We start from the raw sequence: 16219 nt of genomic DNA, 5'->3' as shown, positions 1-16219 counted from the left end.
CAGATCGAGCAGCCAAAATGTCCTGGGACATCCAGCCCTGGTGACTAGTGTCTGACGCTGCCCACAGCTACTTAATGACAATGGGTTGTGTGAGTAAATGAGTTGGGTTTGACGCTGCTTTTAACAGTATTCCAGTTATATCACTCCGTGTCAGCTTGATGTGGAGGGATGCAGGTCTTAGACGTTTACCACTTTGGTGAAACATGGGTATGGTGCTGACAAACCTAGAAACATAATTGGAGCGAACCAGGATTTGAACCAACAAATATAGGTTTCTGGTGTGTGCATGGGATGCAACTCTTCACAGCCAATTGCAGCGCCTTAGACGACTGGGTCACCCATGCCCCTGACAATGACTGGAGAGAGGATGTGTTTAACTGGAGAGAGTATGTGTTTAACAAGAGACAGGATGTGTTTGACAAGAGAGAGGATGTGTTTGACCGGAGAGAAGATGTGTTTGACTAGAGAGAGGATGTGTTTGACTAGAGAGAGGATGTGTTTGACAAGAGAGAGGATGTGTTTAACTAGAGAGATGATGTGTCTGACTAGAGAGATGATGTGTCTGACTAGAGAGAAGATGTGTTTGACCAGAGAGAGGATGTGTTTGACTAGAGAGAGGACGTGTTTGACTAGAGAGAGGATGTGTTTGACTAGAGAGAGGATGTGTTTGACAAGAGATGTGTTTGACTAGAGAGAGGATGTGTTTGACAAGAGAGAGGATGTGTTTAACTAGAGAGATGATGTGTCTGACTAGAGAGAGGATGTGTTTGACTGGAGAGAGTATCCTTAACAAGAGATAGGATGTGTTTGACAAGAGATAGGATGTGTTTGACTTGAGAGAGGATGTGTTTAACTAGAGAGATGATGTGTCTGACTAGAGAGATGATGTGTTTGACCAGAGAGAAGATGTGTTTGACCAGAGAGAGGATGTGTTTGACTAGAGAGAGGATGTGTTTGACTAGAGAGAGGATGTGTTTGACAAGAGAGATGTGTTTGACTAGAGAGAGGATGTGTTTGACTAGAGAGAGGATGTGTTTGACAAGAGAGATGATGTGTTTAACTAGAGAGATGATGTGTCTGACTAGAGAGAGGATGTGTTTGACTGGAGAGAGTATCCTTAACAAGAGATAGGATGTGTTTGACAAGAGATAGGATGTGTTTGACTTGAGAGAGGATGTGTTTGACTGGAGTGAGGATGTGTTTGACTAGAGAGATGATGTGTTTGACTAGAGAGATGATGTGTTTGACTAGAGATAGGATGTGTTTGACAAGAGAGGGGATGTGTTTGACTAGAGAGAGGATGTGTTTAACTAGAGAGATGATGTGTTTAACTAGAGAGAGGATGTGTTTGACTTGAGAGAGGATGTGTTTGACTGGAGTGAGGATGTGTTTGACTATTGTAAGTGTAGATAAAGACAGCACACATCATGGCTATCCTAATGGTCAAACTTGTAACAAACTCTACCATGCTCCTCCAGCATAGTCTGTATAAAGAAAAATACATTTCAGGCCAAGTACTGAGGTCCTTTAACTATTGCTCCTTCAATAGATGTATCATTACTCTTGCAATAGCATTCTGGGCATCTTTACCTCCAAACTTCTGGATATTCTGGGAAGACCTGACATGGGCTCATTAGATTGCAAGGGAACTTGTGGGACATTTTGAATAGAAAACTCTTATTATAGTCTGTTGAAGAGGTGAATATGTGATTTTGTTTGCTTGTTGCTTTACACCGCTCTCAACAATATTCCAGGTATATGACGGCGGTCTGTAAATAAACAAGTCAGACCAGACAATCCATTGATTGATATAATGAGCATCAACCTATGCCTTTGGGATATGTTGACATGCATCAAACAAGTCAGCAAGTCTGACCATTATGAACACATGAATATGTTCCGACTAAAGGTGGTGGTGGTGACTTTAATGAAACCCTGTTAATCACAAATATAACATGCCAGACAAAATCATCTGGATTAACAAATCATAAATATGTAGTTATGGCCCTATTTTAAAGAAGGACTTCAGGTTAAACGGGGTCAGGAAAGTTTTCACTTTATACAGTTGTCTATCAAGACTATGGCCACAACTGTATATTTTAACTTGTCAATGAAATGCTGTCAATGCTGGTAGTTTGATCAATCAAACCATGTAATACCAACGTCTGTGCTGGGTCTTCTTCAATAAATGTTAAGGAAATCAGTGAGTTGGCAGGGTCTGATGTCCCTCTTGGCAACATCATAGCGACATGAATACATGGAATACAAGAAACGAAACTGTAATGTACTGCTTCTACTTCCCTAATTAATCGTCTAACAAATATGGCATATGACCAGTATTCAAACTACAGACACTTGGTTTGTTATAAATACTTTATGTATTCATGTTTCAATGTCAGTACATATGGCAAGCAATCTTTGATCAACAATGTAGATATCACCATAATCATAATAGTATCATTCTATATATCTTACTTCTCTTGGTCATTTAGTCTTTTTACAGACTGGCTGGATAACACTACTGAACACCTGCATTACCTCTAGCCCGCTTACCCAAGTCATTTTGTCTGACGTTAAATGTACCTCACGGGATATAACTATTTTACGCTTTTCAGAGTGTCCTATCACTATTGTGATTATGGTTTTACGCTGCTTTAAGCAATATTCCAGCAATACCACAGAGGGGGACACCAGAAATGGGCTTCACACATTGTACCCATGTGGGGAATCGAACCTGGGTCTTCGGCGTGACAAGCGAACGCTTTTACCACTAGGCTATCCCATTGCCCCCTGCAATAACTAATTAGGCTAGTAAATGTTTCATGTTAAATTGCATCACTGTAGCCTACCGGTATTCTAATTTTCTATTCTCTTCCTGCAGCATGCCCTAAACTCACTTCTGTTGCATCTGGACCCTAAAACTAGGAAACTATCTGCACCTGTCTACCCCTTATGGTCTGTTGGGATAGGCTGATGGAGAATCAGGTACCTGTTCAACAAAGCTATCCATGCAACAATCACAAGGATGGGAGTTACGACAATCGTACCACCATGATCTTTCCGTGAAACACTGCCATCTCCTTAGAACCCTGAAGATAAAATGACCCTCCCACATTTCCCAATATTTCTAAAACCAGGTTCGTCGGTTTCATGAGTTACTTAGTTAATAGCTAATCAGTCTAAGCCCTTGGGTGTTTGCTAGATGCTGAGAAGGAGGTTAACTCTATACACAGAAAAGAAGGTAGCTGCTATACAAAGAAAAGTAATTTGGCCAGTTCTTGCGTACAGATCGTTGACACATTGCACGTCAAAGTGCTACATACTTCCTAGATACATGCTTCAACATACAGGAATATAAACTTCAACAATCTTCAACACATATATACATACCAACAAATAAACACTTGAACAAGCCATCTTCAAATAAAATACATACATCTCAATACAAGTAGTAAAATTACAAAAAAATAAATATATGAGAGGAATAAAATAACCATCAGATGGAATACCTAAAATGACAAGGATTTCTGAACTGAGCTGTGGGAATTTTATAAAGCTGTCTAACTCAGATAGGAAGAACCTGACCCAGTAAGAACTAGACATGCTTGATACAACACAAGCAGGATAGTTTTTACTAAAGCTGTAAATTACCAGCATCAAACCCTACAGCTCTTGTTCTGGAGAAGACTTGAATTCAAAATGGTACCAGGGCCCCGTTCAACAAAGTGAACTTAGAGCTATGACTGTCACAAGTCTATGTTAAAGTATTGGAGTTGGGATCATCTCAGAGCTATGACTGTCACAAGTCTATGTTAAAGTATTGGAGTTGGGATCATCTCAGAGCTATGACTCTCACAAGTCAATGTTTAAGTATTGGAGCTGGGATCATCTCATAGCTATGACTGTCACAAGTCTATGTTAAAGTATTGGAGCTGGGATCATCTCATAGCTATGACTGTCACAAGTCGATGTTAAAGTATGCTAGTTGGGATCATCTCAGAGCTACAACTGTCACAAGTCTATGTTTGATTATAATCTTAGAGATAAATCCACTTTGTGGAACGGCCCCCTGTACCCATTAAAAACTGACATCTTATGCGAACATGCTCAGTCTTCAAGCAAAACCCTCATAAATTGATACAGATGTTTAATCGAAAAGCTGAGCAAGTTGCAACTACAGATAACAATGTCACCGTCTGAACACAACAGAAGCATTACAAGTGAAACACAAAGCAAGCAGCTCTGTAGCTCACCTGACACGAGACAAATGGTCCAACTGACATCCTTGTACAATGACTAAAAGATTGAAGAAATTCCTCATTAATTTGCTGAAACATTGATGGTTCTTATGGACAGGCATGATGACTTAATAATAAATATTTTTGTTAATATATTTTGGGCTTCATTCAAACGGAATTCACAAGAACCTTTTCAAAACTCAATAATGAATACAACAGCAACTTTTAACAATTAACCCTAACAATATAATTGAATTCAGCTAAACGTGGCAGAAACATACATGTTACCACTGTCCACGTCTATCAAGGATGCACCACACTGTGTCAGAAAGTAAGGTGAACCTGCGTGACAACAACACAGCTGTCAACAATACAATGGTGCCGGTAACCTTGGCCTTGTTATAACTAAGGGACATAACTCTGAACTGTGAAACCAGCCAATCAGAGCACCCTATTTCTTAGTACTATTTATATCTTATAGGTGTATAGAGAAAGCACAAGGTGACAATACTGGTATGAAAAAATAAGATTTCTACTGTTAAAACCAAGAAAAATATTTCCATACTATTCAAGTATTTGGCATTTCTGTTGTTCAAGCTAGCATTACGTCCTGCATGCTGAGCCTTACAGCCAGGACTACACAGTTTGATTAAAGCGTAGGAAGACAAGCATGGGCACATATACATGACGACAATATTATGACAAGATTTACACATCCTACCTGGGAGAACAACTTAGGAAACACAATCTCACAAAAATGTTTTACTCCGATAAGATAGTTGACTGCATGAAGACCTAATAACCCTCCTAAAAAGTCGGCATCAGCATGGCCTTCATTAGTTACATTCAGAACTGTCCATTCAACTTGAGATACAGAAATCTGATATGCTTGTCTGAATGCTAGAAGTGAAAATTTAGAAGCTCCAAAGCTGACTGGTTGATCAGAAAGGTCACCTGATGCGATCTCCTATGAAGGGGTTATCACATCTTTACACATCATATCGCATCAAAACATTTGATTTTAAATAGGCAAATACTTCAAACATATAATGGTACAAAGTCATGCATTTCAGTCCATACAAAACACAGCTAATACTTTGGTCACTGTTTCTAGCAGTGAAACCTCTGCTACAAGTACAACTCTTTCTTAAGTATACACAGTACATTGACTATCAAGTTTCTCTGCACACTACCAGGTGCAAGCTTTACTTAAAAGCCATACAAATAAATACTTTAAAGTACATGAAACATTGGTTCATTCCTGTATGCAGGACACTGTTAAGCGATGATTTTATATTAAGTGACACTTTCAATGACAATCATACAAAAATACCACCATGGCTCCTCTCCATATATAACAGTTGTATAACACTACATGACTGCTAGTGCAAAATTAACAGTGCATGTTGTTGTGATATGACATATAAAACTCCAGATCACATTGCCTGGACACAATGCTTACTTGCCACAAGATGCCTAACGTTTCCTTCTATTCTAAGGTTGTACATGGGAAGGGACATTCTGAAAGCTAACACATATTTAAACTACTTTGATTGTATTTCAGATACAGGATCAGTTGGTGAGTGAATGGTGTTCTACACCGGAGTGAATTAGTGGCTCATGTGACAGCCTGGATTTGCACAGTGGCCTGCTTGCGGCATTCAACTGGTTGTGCATCAGCTTTGCATCTGTTTTGTTGGGGTACAAGGGTCACAGCCAACAGCTGGCTTTACAGGGTGGTCCCCAAGGGTGGTCCCCAAGGGTGGTTCCCAATCTGTCCAAGTCCAATCTGTCTTGGGACACTCTTGGGATCAATGATTTTATGATCAAGATTCCTGGAGGAAATATATTTCAGGTCTTTCCAGATTTAAAAGTCATAAATAAAAAACCCAAATATAATGAATATTTCTATGACATCAGAATTCCACCTCTGTATTATGATCACGAGGAATTGTCACCTGTTTTCATGTAACTTCCCCCCAACAGTCTGAAATGAACCAGATTTGGGCTCTATGTTAATGATAGACAACACAAGTACTTCCAGAATGAGAGTTATCTCCCTTACATCATTTGAGGGGTATGTGGGAGGAAGGTTTGTTTATACTCTTTTGTTGACATCGCATATGACTTGGGATGAACAGCTATTACGGAACCAAAGCGAACGTTGAACATTATATGTCAGCCATAACAGTTACATCAAGTACTTAACTGTACTCAAAAGCTTCAATTAAAAATATTCCACAAAAGCAGTATAAAATACCATATATCTTGTGATATTACAAAAATAAAATGTTTGGCAAAATATGATGGTATAAGTCTGTGGAACTTACATATTACAGAATGCTACAGAGACAGGTGTTCAGTTTGTACATGCCAGTGTTTCTTGTGTCTCAGTGAAACAGGCACGGACCTATCTTAACAATAGATGTTCACTGTGTCAACCATGCCAAAGTCTGAGTAGTACTAGTATGAGGCTCTGGCACCCAGAAGCTGACCAACACACCGGTAGTTATTCTAGTTACACACACACATGCTGATAACTAGCAAACATAATTCTCATCGTAACATAAAATATCCAGTAGATTATTTAATCTCTATGACCATAATTTTCCTGATATATTGAAGTAAAGCATCATATACCTTATTTTGCAATCAACAAAAGAATACCTTCCGTGCCACCCTAAAGACAGCTAAAATATACATATGTTATATAATACAAAACATACGCAACATAAATCATTGTCAAAATAAATAATCTGCAACAACTTACAATATCCCTGCAAGCAGAGTAAGCTACTCCTTCTGCCTTCCCACTACATGACCACACAACTGGACAAACCAGCTGTCTTCCCACGAGATGACCACACAACTGAACAAACCAGATGCCTTCCGGCTACATGACCACACAACTGAACAAACCAGCTGCCTTCCCGGCTAGATGACCACACAACTGGACAAACCAGCTGCCTTCCCGCTAGATGACCACACAACTGAACAAACCAGCTGCCTTCCCGCTAGATGACCACACAACTGAACAAACCAGCTGCCTTCCCGCTACATGACCACACAACTGAACAAACCAGCTGCCTTCCCGGCTAGATGACCACACAACTGGACAAACCAGCTGCCTTCCCGCTACATGACCACACAACTGAACAAACCAGCTGCCTTCCCACGAGATGACCACACAACTGAACAAACCAGCTGCCTTCCAGCTAGATGACCACACAACTGAACAAACCAGCTGCCTTCCCGCTAGATGACCACACAACTGAACAAACCAGCTGCCTCCCCACGAGATGACCACACAACTGAACAAACCAGCTGCCTTCCCACGAGATGACCACACAACTGAACAAACCAGCTGCCTTCCCGCTAGATGACCACACAACTGAACAAACCAGCTGCCTTCCCACGAGATGACCACACAACTGGACAAACTGGCTGCTGCTTCAACAGTCTTGGGCATCAGCAATTCTTACACCACTAACATTGTCTACAGCGTCTTACAGCCTGATCGTCACATAAACACTTCCTGTAGCTTGTTACTATTACGGTCTACAGCATCTTACAGCCTGATCGTCACATAAACACTTCCTGTAGCTTGTTACTATTACGGTCTACAGCATTCCATCGCCTGCTCATCACGTAGCATGTCTTGTTACTATTACGGTCTACAGCATCATACAGCCTGATCGTCACATAAACACTTCCTGTAGCTTGTTACTATTACGGTCTACAGCATCTTATAGCCTGATCGTCACATAAACACTTCCTGTAGCTTGTTACTATTACGGTCTACAGCGTCTTACAGCCTGATCGTCACATAAACACTTCCTGTAGCTTGTTACTATTACGGTCTACAGCGTCTTACAGCCTGATCGTCACATAAACACTTCCTGTAGCTTGTTACTATGACAGTCTACAGCATCTTACAGCCTGATCGTCACATGAACACTTCCTGTAGCTTGTTACTATTACGGTCTACAGCGTTCTATAGCCTACTCGTCACGTAGCATGTCTTGTTACTATTACGGTCTACAGCATCATACAGCCTGATCGTCACATAAACACTCCCTATAGCTTGTTACTATTACGGTCTACAGTGTTCTATAGCCTACTCGTCACATAAACACTCCCTGTAGCTTGTTACTATTACTGTCTACAGCGTCTTACAGCCTGATCGTCACATAAACACTCCCTATAGCTTGTTACTATTACGGTCTACAGCGTTCTATAGCCTACTCGTCACGTAGCGTGTCTTGTTACTATTACGGTCTACAGCATCATACAGCCTGATCGTCACATAAACACTCCCTGTAGATTGTTACTATTACGGTCTACAGCGTCTTACAGCCTGATCGTCACATAAACACTCCCTATAGCTTGTTACTATTACGGTCTACAGCGTTCTATAGCCTACTCGTCACGTAGTGTGTCTTGTTACTATTACGGTCTACAGCGTCTTACAGCCTGATCGTCACATAAACACTCCCTGTAGCTTGTTACTATTACGGTCTACAGCATTCCATCGCCTGCTCATCACGTAGCATGTCTTGTTACTATTACGGTCTACAGCATCATACAGCCTGATCGTCACATAAACACTTCCTGTAGCTTGTTACTATTACGGTCTACAGCGTCTTACAGCCTGATCGTCACATAAACACTTCCTGTAGCTTGTTACTATTACGGTCTACAGCATCTTACAGCCTGATCGTCACATAAACACTCCCTGTAGCTTGTTACTATTACAGTCTACAGCGTCTTACAGCCTGATCGTCACATAAACACTTCCTGTAGCTTGTTACTATTACTGTCTACAGCATCTTACAGCCTGATCGTCACATAAACACTTCCTGTAGCTTGTTACTATTACGGTCTACAGCGTTCCATAGCCTGTTCATCACGTAGCGTGTCGTTACTATTACGGTCTACAGAGTCATACAGCCTGATTGTCACATGTCACTGAAGTGTGCCTTTAACACAACTACCAATATCTAGGTACACCACTGAAGCTAATACACACTAACAAGACAAAGGCATCATAAACAAAGACTTTCTCTAATTATGCAAGTGGGGATATGCCGGGGGAGAAGACTCTGATGACTGGTTCCTCTGTGGTTCTGTGGGGCACTAGAGAGATTGTTGTGCACTCTGCATGATAGGCCTGAGAGGCCTGGACAGCTTTGTGTCAGTACACATTTGCACACAGAGAGGTGCACAACCTGTGAGGAGGACGTTCAAGTGCAGAGCAGGATATTCTGGCATCTATTGGAGAACTGAGTGTCAAGCAGTGTGAGGATAGGCTACCCTGCTGCTGGGCTCTGTTTTGCTTGTGGGCAAAGCAGGGTGTTGACATACTGAGTGCTATTTTGGCTGTGGCAGATCAGGGTGCCCTGCTGCAGAGTGCTATGTTTGCTGTGGACTGATCAGGGTGCCCTGCTGCTGAGTGCTATGTTTGCTTTGGGCAGATCAAGGTGCCCTGCTGCTGAGTGCTATTTTTGCTGTGGGCAGATCAGGGTGCCCTGCTGCGGAGTGCTATGTTTGCTGTGGGCAGATCAAGGTGCCCTGCTGCTGAGTGCAGTTTTTGCTGTGGGCAGATCAGGGTGCCCTGCTGCAGAGTGCGGTGCTGTCTGTATGGAGATCAGGGTATCCTGCTGCCAAGTGCAGTGTTGTCAGAGTCAGACCGAGGAGGTGGTGGACGGCGTGGCAACAGGGATGGCTTCAGGGAGGATGCCAGGGAGAAGGATCGGGATAGCCAGGTCATCCATGTTGGGCATAACAAACACACGCTGAAACATACACAGTTGATCTGGTTAGTTTTATACCATGGTACAAGCATCAATCCAAACAAATTTCACAATATCAACTTATGAACTCCTCCTCAACAGATGTGTACATAAAATCACTATGATGTATTACCTTGTTGTTTCCACTTTAACACTGTTATCAGTACAAACAGCACATGGGGGACATAGAAATTAATACACAAGTGTCTGTGAGATACCATTTATCTTACAGGTTATTTCAAAACCTATCTAACACACGGAAGCGAGTTAGATACATTCTGAAACGAGCTACAAGATAAATGGTCTCTGACAGGCAGGAATGCAGTAATCTGTTTCTTACATACCAGATATTGCACCATTGTAGCATTCAATTGATGCATAATGTCTATTCTGATGATCGCAGTGGTGCATTAATATATAACACAACAATCATTAGTGACCGACATACTGCTTACTACTCATACTGAGGGTGATTCTCCATAAAACAGTCTCAGACATATCTGTGGATCATCAAGGTGATGATGATAATACAAACTAGATAAGATCAACATATGTTGAACACTTTATTACAGGGATGTGAGCAGGTTTTCCCCGAAAAAAGAGGAAAAGTCTAGGGGGGTCTGGGGGCATGCCCTCCAAGAAACCTTTGAAACATTTGATTGCATTTTGAGCAATTTCGTGCAGTTTGGACAACATTCACACCAAGAAATGTAATAAGTCAATGGCAAAAGTCAATAAGTCAAATATACAAGATGGCAGATGCAGTAAAAAAAAAATTTTCAAGTTAAATCAGTACTTTAAAAACATCGGGCATATCTTTCGCGCACCTGGCTACCCGCCAGGTCTGGGAGCAATACTGCCATAAACTTCAACCCCAATCCCACAGACACAACGACAACTGTCACAAGCGTGCAATGTCAACTGTAAAACATCTCATTCACTTACAGGCTAAAAGACAACTTTATCTTAAAAACAAGCCATCATCTGACTCTGAGTATTTACAAATTCTGTGTGACACCACACCCACGTTATAGTGCAAGTATTCGTGATAGAAAACGTATGATGTCTGAAAACCTATGCTGCTGAAAGCTCTGATCGAAAACAGGATAATCCGGGACGGTTGTCCGGTTTTCGATCATATTTTTCGGAGTGTTTTTTTTAAATCTTTGATTATATTTTTACGCGGAAGATGATTTTTTCCGAGGACTGCTGTTTTAAAAAACGTGATTTTCCGCGGGGAGATTTCACATCCCTGTTATTAAACACTAAAACCATAAAGTTTCAACACAGACATTGTTGAATTCGACTGAAGCACGAGAAATGTATCCACGAATTACAATCAGTCGTTCCGTCATTATCTGAACTTAGATCATAACCATGGAGTAGCTAATCACAAACTCAATATTTGATCTCCCATATGTTTGATACCAGTTCTATCAAATGGGTTACTCACCAACAGGTGTGTAAACATAACAAGTACCTCCCAACCCAATCAATACACATTCTCTCTTAATCAAAGAATTGTTCCAAGAAAGAGAGCTCTCATAGATCAGTCAGCAAGTAAGTATCACTACTGCATTGTCTTACCTGGAACTCCACTGACAGCTTCTTCTCTATCCATTCTGTGATATAGTTGAATGTTACCTCACGCTCACCAACTTTCGGCTTAGCTGACAGCCATAATCTAGGGTTGCCACGGAAACCATACCTTAAACATGAGAGATCAATTTTAGTAACTGCAACCAACAAGAGGAAAGTTTTAGTATATGTTTGTACTGTATTTATCTAGCATGAGACAAAAACTTGCCAATACTGAAATACAACAAAAACACTTCCTTAAAACCTCTAAAGTCAGAATTTTTACACAGTTTGACCTTACCACACTAGGTGTTGTTGTAAATGTAAAACATGTAAGTGTTGAAATGAATAAAGACTGGTTCTCTATCATATGAACACATCTGACAGTCTCTAAAAAAATGCCCCAAAGGGTTTATCCTTTATTAAAGTATTTGAATCCAGGGACTTTCTAATTGTAACAAGTGTTATATTTGGGATGACACTTTGTGAGTTAAGTACATATTCTCGTATCTTTTAGGTTGAGTCCCAAATGAGGCTTGTGGAGTCCCATAGACTCAGGAATTTCTATCCCTGCATTCTGGTACCACTCAGCCACCAAGGCTTCCACAAAATGAAAGTCCGCCAAATGGTAGTCTAGATCACATACTTTGTGTACCCCCTGACAAGTGTAAATTGGCACGGCTCCCATGGCCAAAAGCTATGAACACACAATGCCATTTAGGAAGTGGTCAAATGTAACAAATGTTATACGATGGGATACGATGACCTGCATCAACCAAGTCAGCGAGTCTGACCAGCTGATCCTGTGAATCACCTCTTACGACAAGCAGTCTAATTCTAACCTGGATCTTCACAGGTAGTGTTGTGTACCTACCAGAACCTGTCTGTCGGTGGGGGCGGGATGTTGAGGGCCATGGTCCCCACCAGGGTCTTGACCTCCACCGTGAGAATGAGGGGCGTGTTGGATACCCCCTCCATGGCACGCTTGATATACTTATACTCTGTGGCCTGCTGGAAGTATTTACTTTGTGTGATCTTGTCCAGGTATCTCAGGAACTTCTTACTGGTGGTGCCACCTGATGCTGCACTGTAAATAAAGCATGAGGTCAGCGTCAGCATCCCTTCATCCAACTGCTGATGCACTCCAACTGAATGATTGGCAAGATTTCAGTGGCTCACTTAGGCAGTGGTAGAACAGTTTCAGTCCACTAGTCCTTAAAATGATAACATATAGCAAAGCCCCTAAAAATGGCAAATTTCTTTATGATACCTTTATTATTGGGCAGTTTGGCAAGGACTATAGGACTAGTGCCAATTTCTAACGCTGTTAGGACTAGTGAATGTTTCTACTCCACACCATAACGAGGTCTGTGTACAGCTCCACTACTACTACACTACTGACCTCTCATCAGTGGCTGGGGTCTCCTCCTCTTCGTCCGTGGAGGACTCCGCACTGTCCTCCTCATCAGAGTCTGTTATGGGCGACCTGCCAACATTCAGGGTTGGAATATGTGAGTTGGGGTTAATGTTTTTCCATGGCATCTGGTATGGAGCGTTCTACCTTCCCCTAACAAATGTTTACGGTATCCACACAATTTCAAACACTTTTACAAATGAGGCTTGTGGTCCCATAGATTCAGGGATTTCTATCCCTGCATTCTGGTACCTGAAATTACAGGACAAATTACTTATACAGTAGTCAGAGTGACTTGCAAGTAAACATACTCTAAAGTTCCCCCTATCCAAACACTTCGCTTGATAACAGTCTTTATCTTTTGGGTTGGGTAGTGAGAGGTGGTTTGAGATGATCAATAGCAAATGTTTATCCTGATTATAAAGGAAAAACATAAAGTGGTGATCTTAAAATTCCAGTCATGTACAGCAGTATGTATGATAGACATGCACATTGACATGAGACTACCCCAAAATTGAGAAACAAATATGAACTTGCGTTTTTGTGTGTGCTTTTTTGGTAATTAAATTTCTATTTCTGTCCTCTTACAGAGAGGAGCTTCTGCCCAAGAGTGAGTGAGTTGGATTTTATGCACCTTTTAGCAATATTCCAGCAATATCAGAGCAGGGGACACCAAAAACAGGCTTCACGATTTCTACCCATGTGGGGATCAAACCCAGGTCATCAGTGTGATGAGCGAACACCTTAACCACTAGACTACCCAACCTCCTGTCTTCTATCCTGGAAAGCCTGAACCTCCTTGGAATGAAGATTGAGATATGAAATACATGACATTGGAGTTTTCAGAACACACATTCACACACAGACACTCTCATCTGTACATGCAGTGCTGACCTTATACACAGGGTGTTGTGAGTACGCTTACCTCTTATCAAGTGGCCGCTGTGAGACGTTATGATGTGTAGTTTTCTTCAGCTTCATCAAGTTCACCTTGGTTGCGATTGTCATCTTGAAGCCCCCATTGTAAGCAATGTCCAGGTCCACCCAGAAACCCTTCTCGTCCAGGTACGGTTTGCCTGCACGCCGGATGGCAGGGATCTCGGAGCCCATGTCAATATCCATCACTTGCAGTTCCTCTATGAAATATGGCACCTGCAATTGAAATTCAGATTGTGTTTGCTGTTTAATGCCTCCCTCATATATAGTATAGCTGGTTGATGGCAACCTGTAAATAAAACATAATCGAGGCTGGACCAGATAAACCAGAGATTGGTATTGTCTTCAAAGTCCCAAAGTCTGCAGTACAGAAGTGTTAAGGGTGTTGAGGAATATTGCTTGTTGACTATACAATATGATATGTTATATTTGGTCATTGTGCATAGTAAATATATTCTACTCTCTCTTATTCTTCTTGATCTTTTCCTACATGGGCTGGTCACTATGCTTCCGAAGGAGTCAGCTCATCTCTCCTTTAATCACTGGTGTAATACTTTGTTATGATAGAATTGTAGACAAAAGTACAGTCAAACAGACCCCCCCAACACACACACACACCCACCCATGTATCTTACTGAGGTCCTACCATCCTTCAACAGACACCACTTACAGGAATCTTACTGAGGTTCTACCATCCTTTAACAGACACCACTTACAGGAATCTTACTGAGGTTCTACCATCCTTTAACAGACACCACTTACATGTATCTTACTGAGGTCCTACCATCCTTCAACAGACACCACTTACAGGAATCTTACTGAGGTTCTACCATCCTTTAACAGACACCACTTACATGTATCTTACTGAGGTTCTACCATCCTTTAACAGATACCACTTACATGTATCTAACTGAGGTCCTACCATCCTTTAACAGATACCACTTACAGGAATCTTACTGAGGTTCTACCATCCTTCAACAGACACCACTTACATGTATCTTACTGAGGTCCTACCATCCTTCAACAGACACCACTTACAGGAATCTTACTGAGGTTCTACCATCCTTTAACAGACACCACTTACATGTATCTTACTGAGGTTCTACCATCCTTTAACAGATACCACTTACATGTATCTTACTGAGGTTCTACCATCCTTTAACAGATACCACTTACATGTATCTTACTGAGGTTCTACCATCCTTTAACAGATACCACTTACATGTATCTAACTGAGGTCCTACCATCCTTCAACAGATACCACTTACATGTATCTTACTGAGGTCCTAGCTACCATCCTTCAACAGACACCACTTACATGAATCTTACTGAGGTTCTACCATCCTTCAACAGATACCACTTACATGAATCTTACTGAAGTTCTACCATCCTTCAACAGACACCACTTACATGAATCTTACTGAGGTTCTACCATCCTTCAACAGACACCACTTACATGAATCTTACTGAGGTTCTACCATCCTTCAACAGACACCACTTACATGAATCTTACTGAGGTCCTACTTTCCCATGGGCAGACACCACTTACATGTATCTTACTGAGGTCCTACCATCCTTCAACAGACACCACTTACATGTATCTAACTGAGGTTCTACCATCCTTCAACAGACACCACTTACATGAATCTTACTGAGGTCCTACTTTCCCATGGGCAGACACCACTTACATGTATCTTACTGAGGTCCTACCATCCTTCAACAGACACCACTTACATGTATCTAACTGAGGTCCTACCATCCTTCAACAGACACCACTTACATGTATCTAACTGAGGTTCTACCATCCTTCAACAGACACCACTTACATGAATCTTACTGAGGTCCTACCATCCTTCAACAGACACCACTTACTTGTATCTTACTGAGGTCCTACCATCCTTCAACAGACACCACTTACATGTATCTTACTGAGGTCCTAGCTACCATCCTTCAACAGACACCACTTACATGAATCTTACTGAGGTTCTACCATCCTTCAACAGATACCACTTACATGTATCTTACTGAGGTCCTACCATCCTTCAACAGATACCACTTACTTGTATCTTACTGAGGTCCTAGCTACCATCCTTCAACAGACACCACTTACATGAATCTTACTGAGGTTCTACCATCCTTCAACAGATACCACTTACATGTATCTTACTGAGGTCCTACCATCCTTCAACAGATACCACTTACTTGTATCTTACTGAGGTCCTACTTTCCCATGGGCAGACACCACTTACATGTATCTTACT

General features: G+C 41.4%; 1 protein-coding gene across 2 annotated transcripts in view; it reads right to left on the bottom strand.

Moving 5' to 3' along the window:
- LOC124118934 (testis-expressed protein 2-like) overlaps positions 1-16219 on the bottom strand; it is a 33408-nt gene that overhangs the window by 2137 nt on the left and 15052 nt on the right. The window contains exons 4-8 of one of the 2 annotated variants that reach the window (XM_046481261.2): positions 13948-14174; positions 13011-13094; positions 12483-12695; positions 11618-11738; positions 667-10033 (exon numbers count right to left, since the gene is read on the bottom strand). In XM_046481261.2, the coding sequence (XP_046337217.2) occupies positions 9923-10033; positions 11618-11738; positions 12483-12695; positions 13011-13094; positions 13948-14174 (756 nt within the window). In that variant the 3' untranslated portion in view covers positions 667-9922. Of the gene's footprint in view, positions 1-666; positions 10034-11617; positions 11739-12482; positions 12696-13010; positions 13095-13947; positions 14175-16219 lie in introns of those variants that run through there. The other variant, XM_046481262.2, reaches the window with a different exon arrangement.

This window comes from Haliotis rufescens, unplaced genomic scaffold (assembly GCF_023055435.1).
Source record: "Haliotis rufescens isolate VD_foot unplaced genomic scaffold, xgHalRufe1.0.p SCAF_20, whole genome shotgun sequence".
NCBI classification, from domain to species: domain Eukaryota; kingdom Metazoa; phylum Mollusca; class Gastropoda; order Lepetellida; family Haliotidae; genus Haliotis; species Haliotis rufescens.
This window is presented reverse-complemented; position numbering and strand designations above follow the sequence as displayed.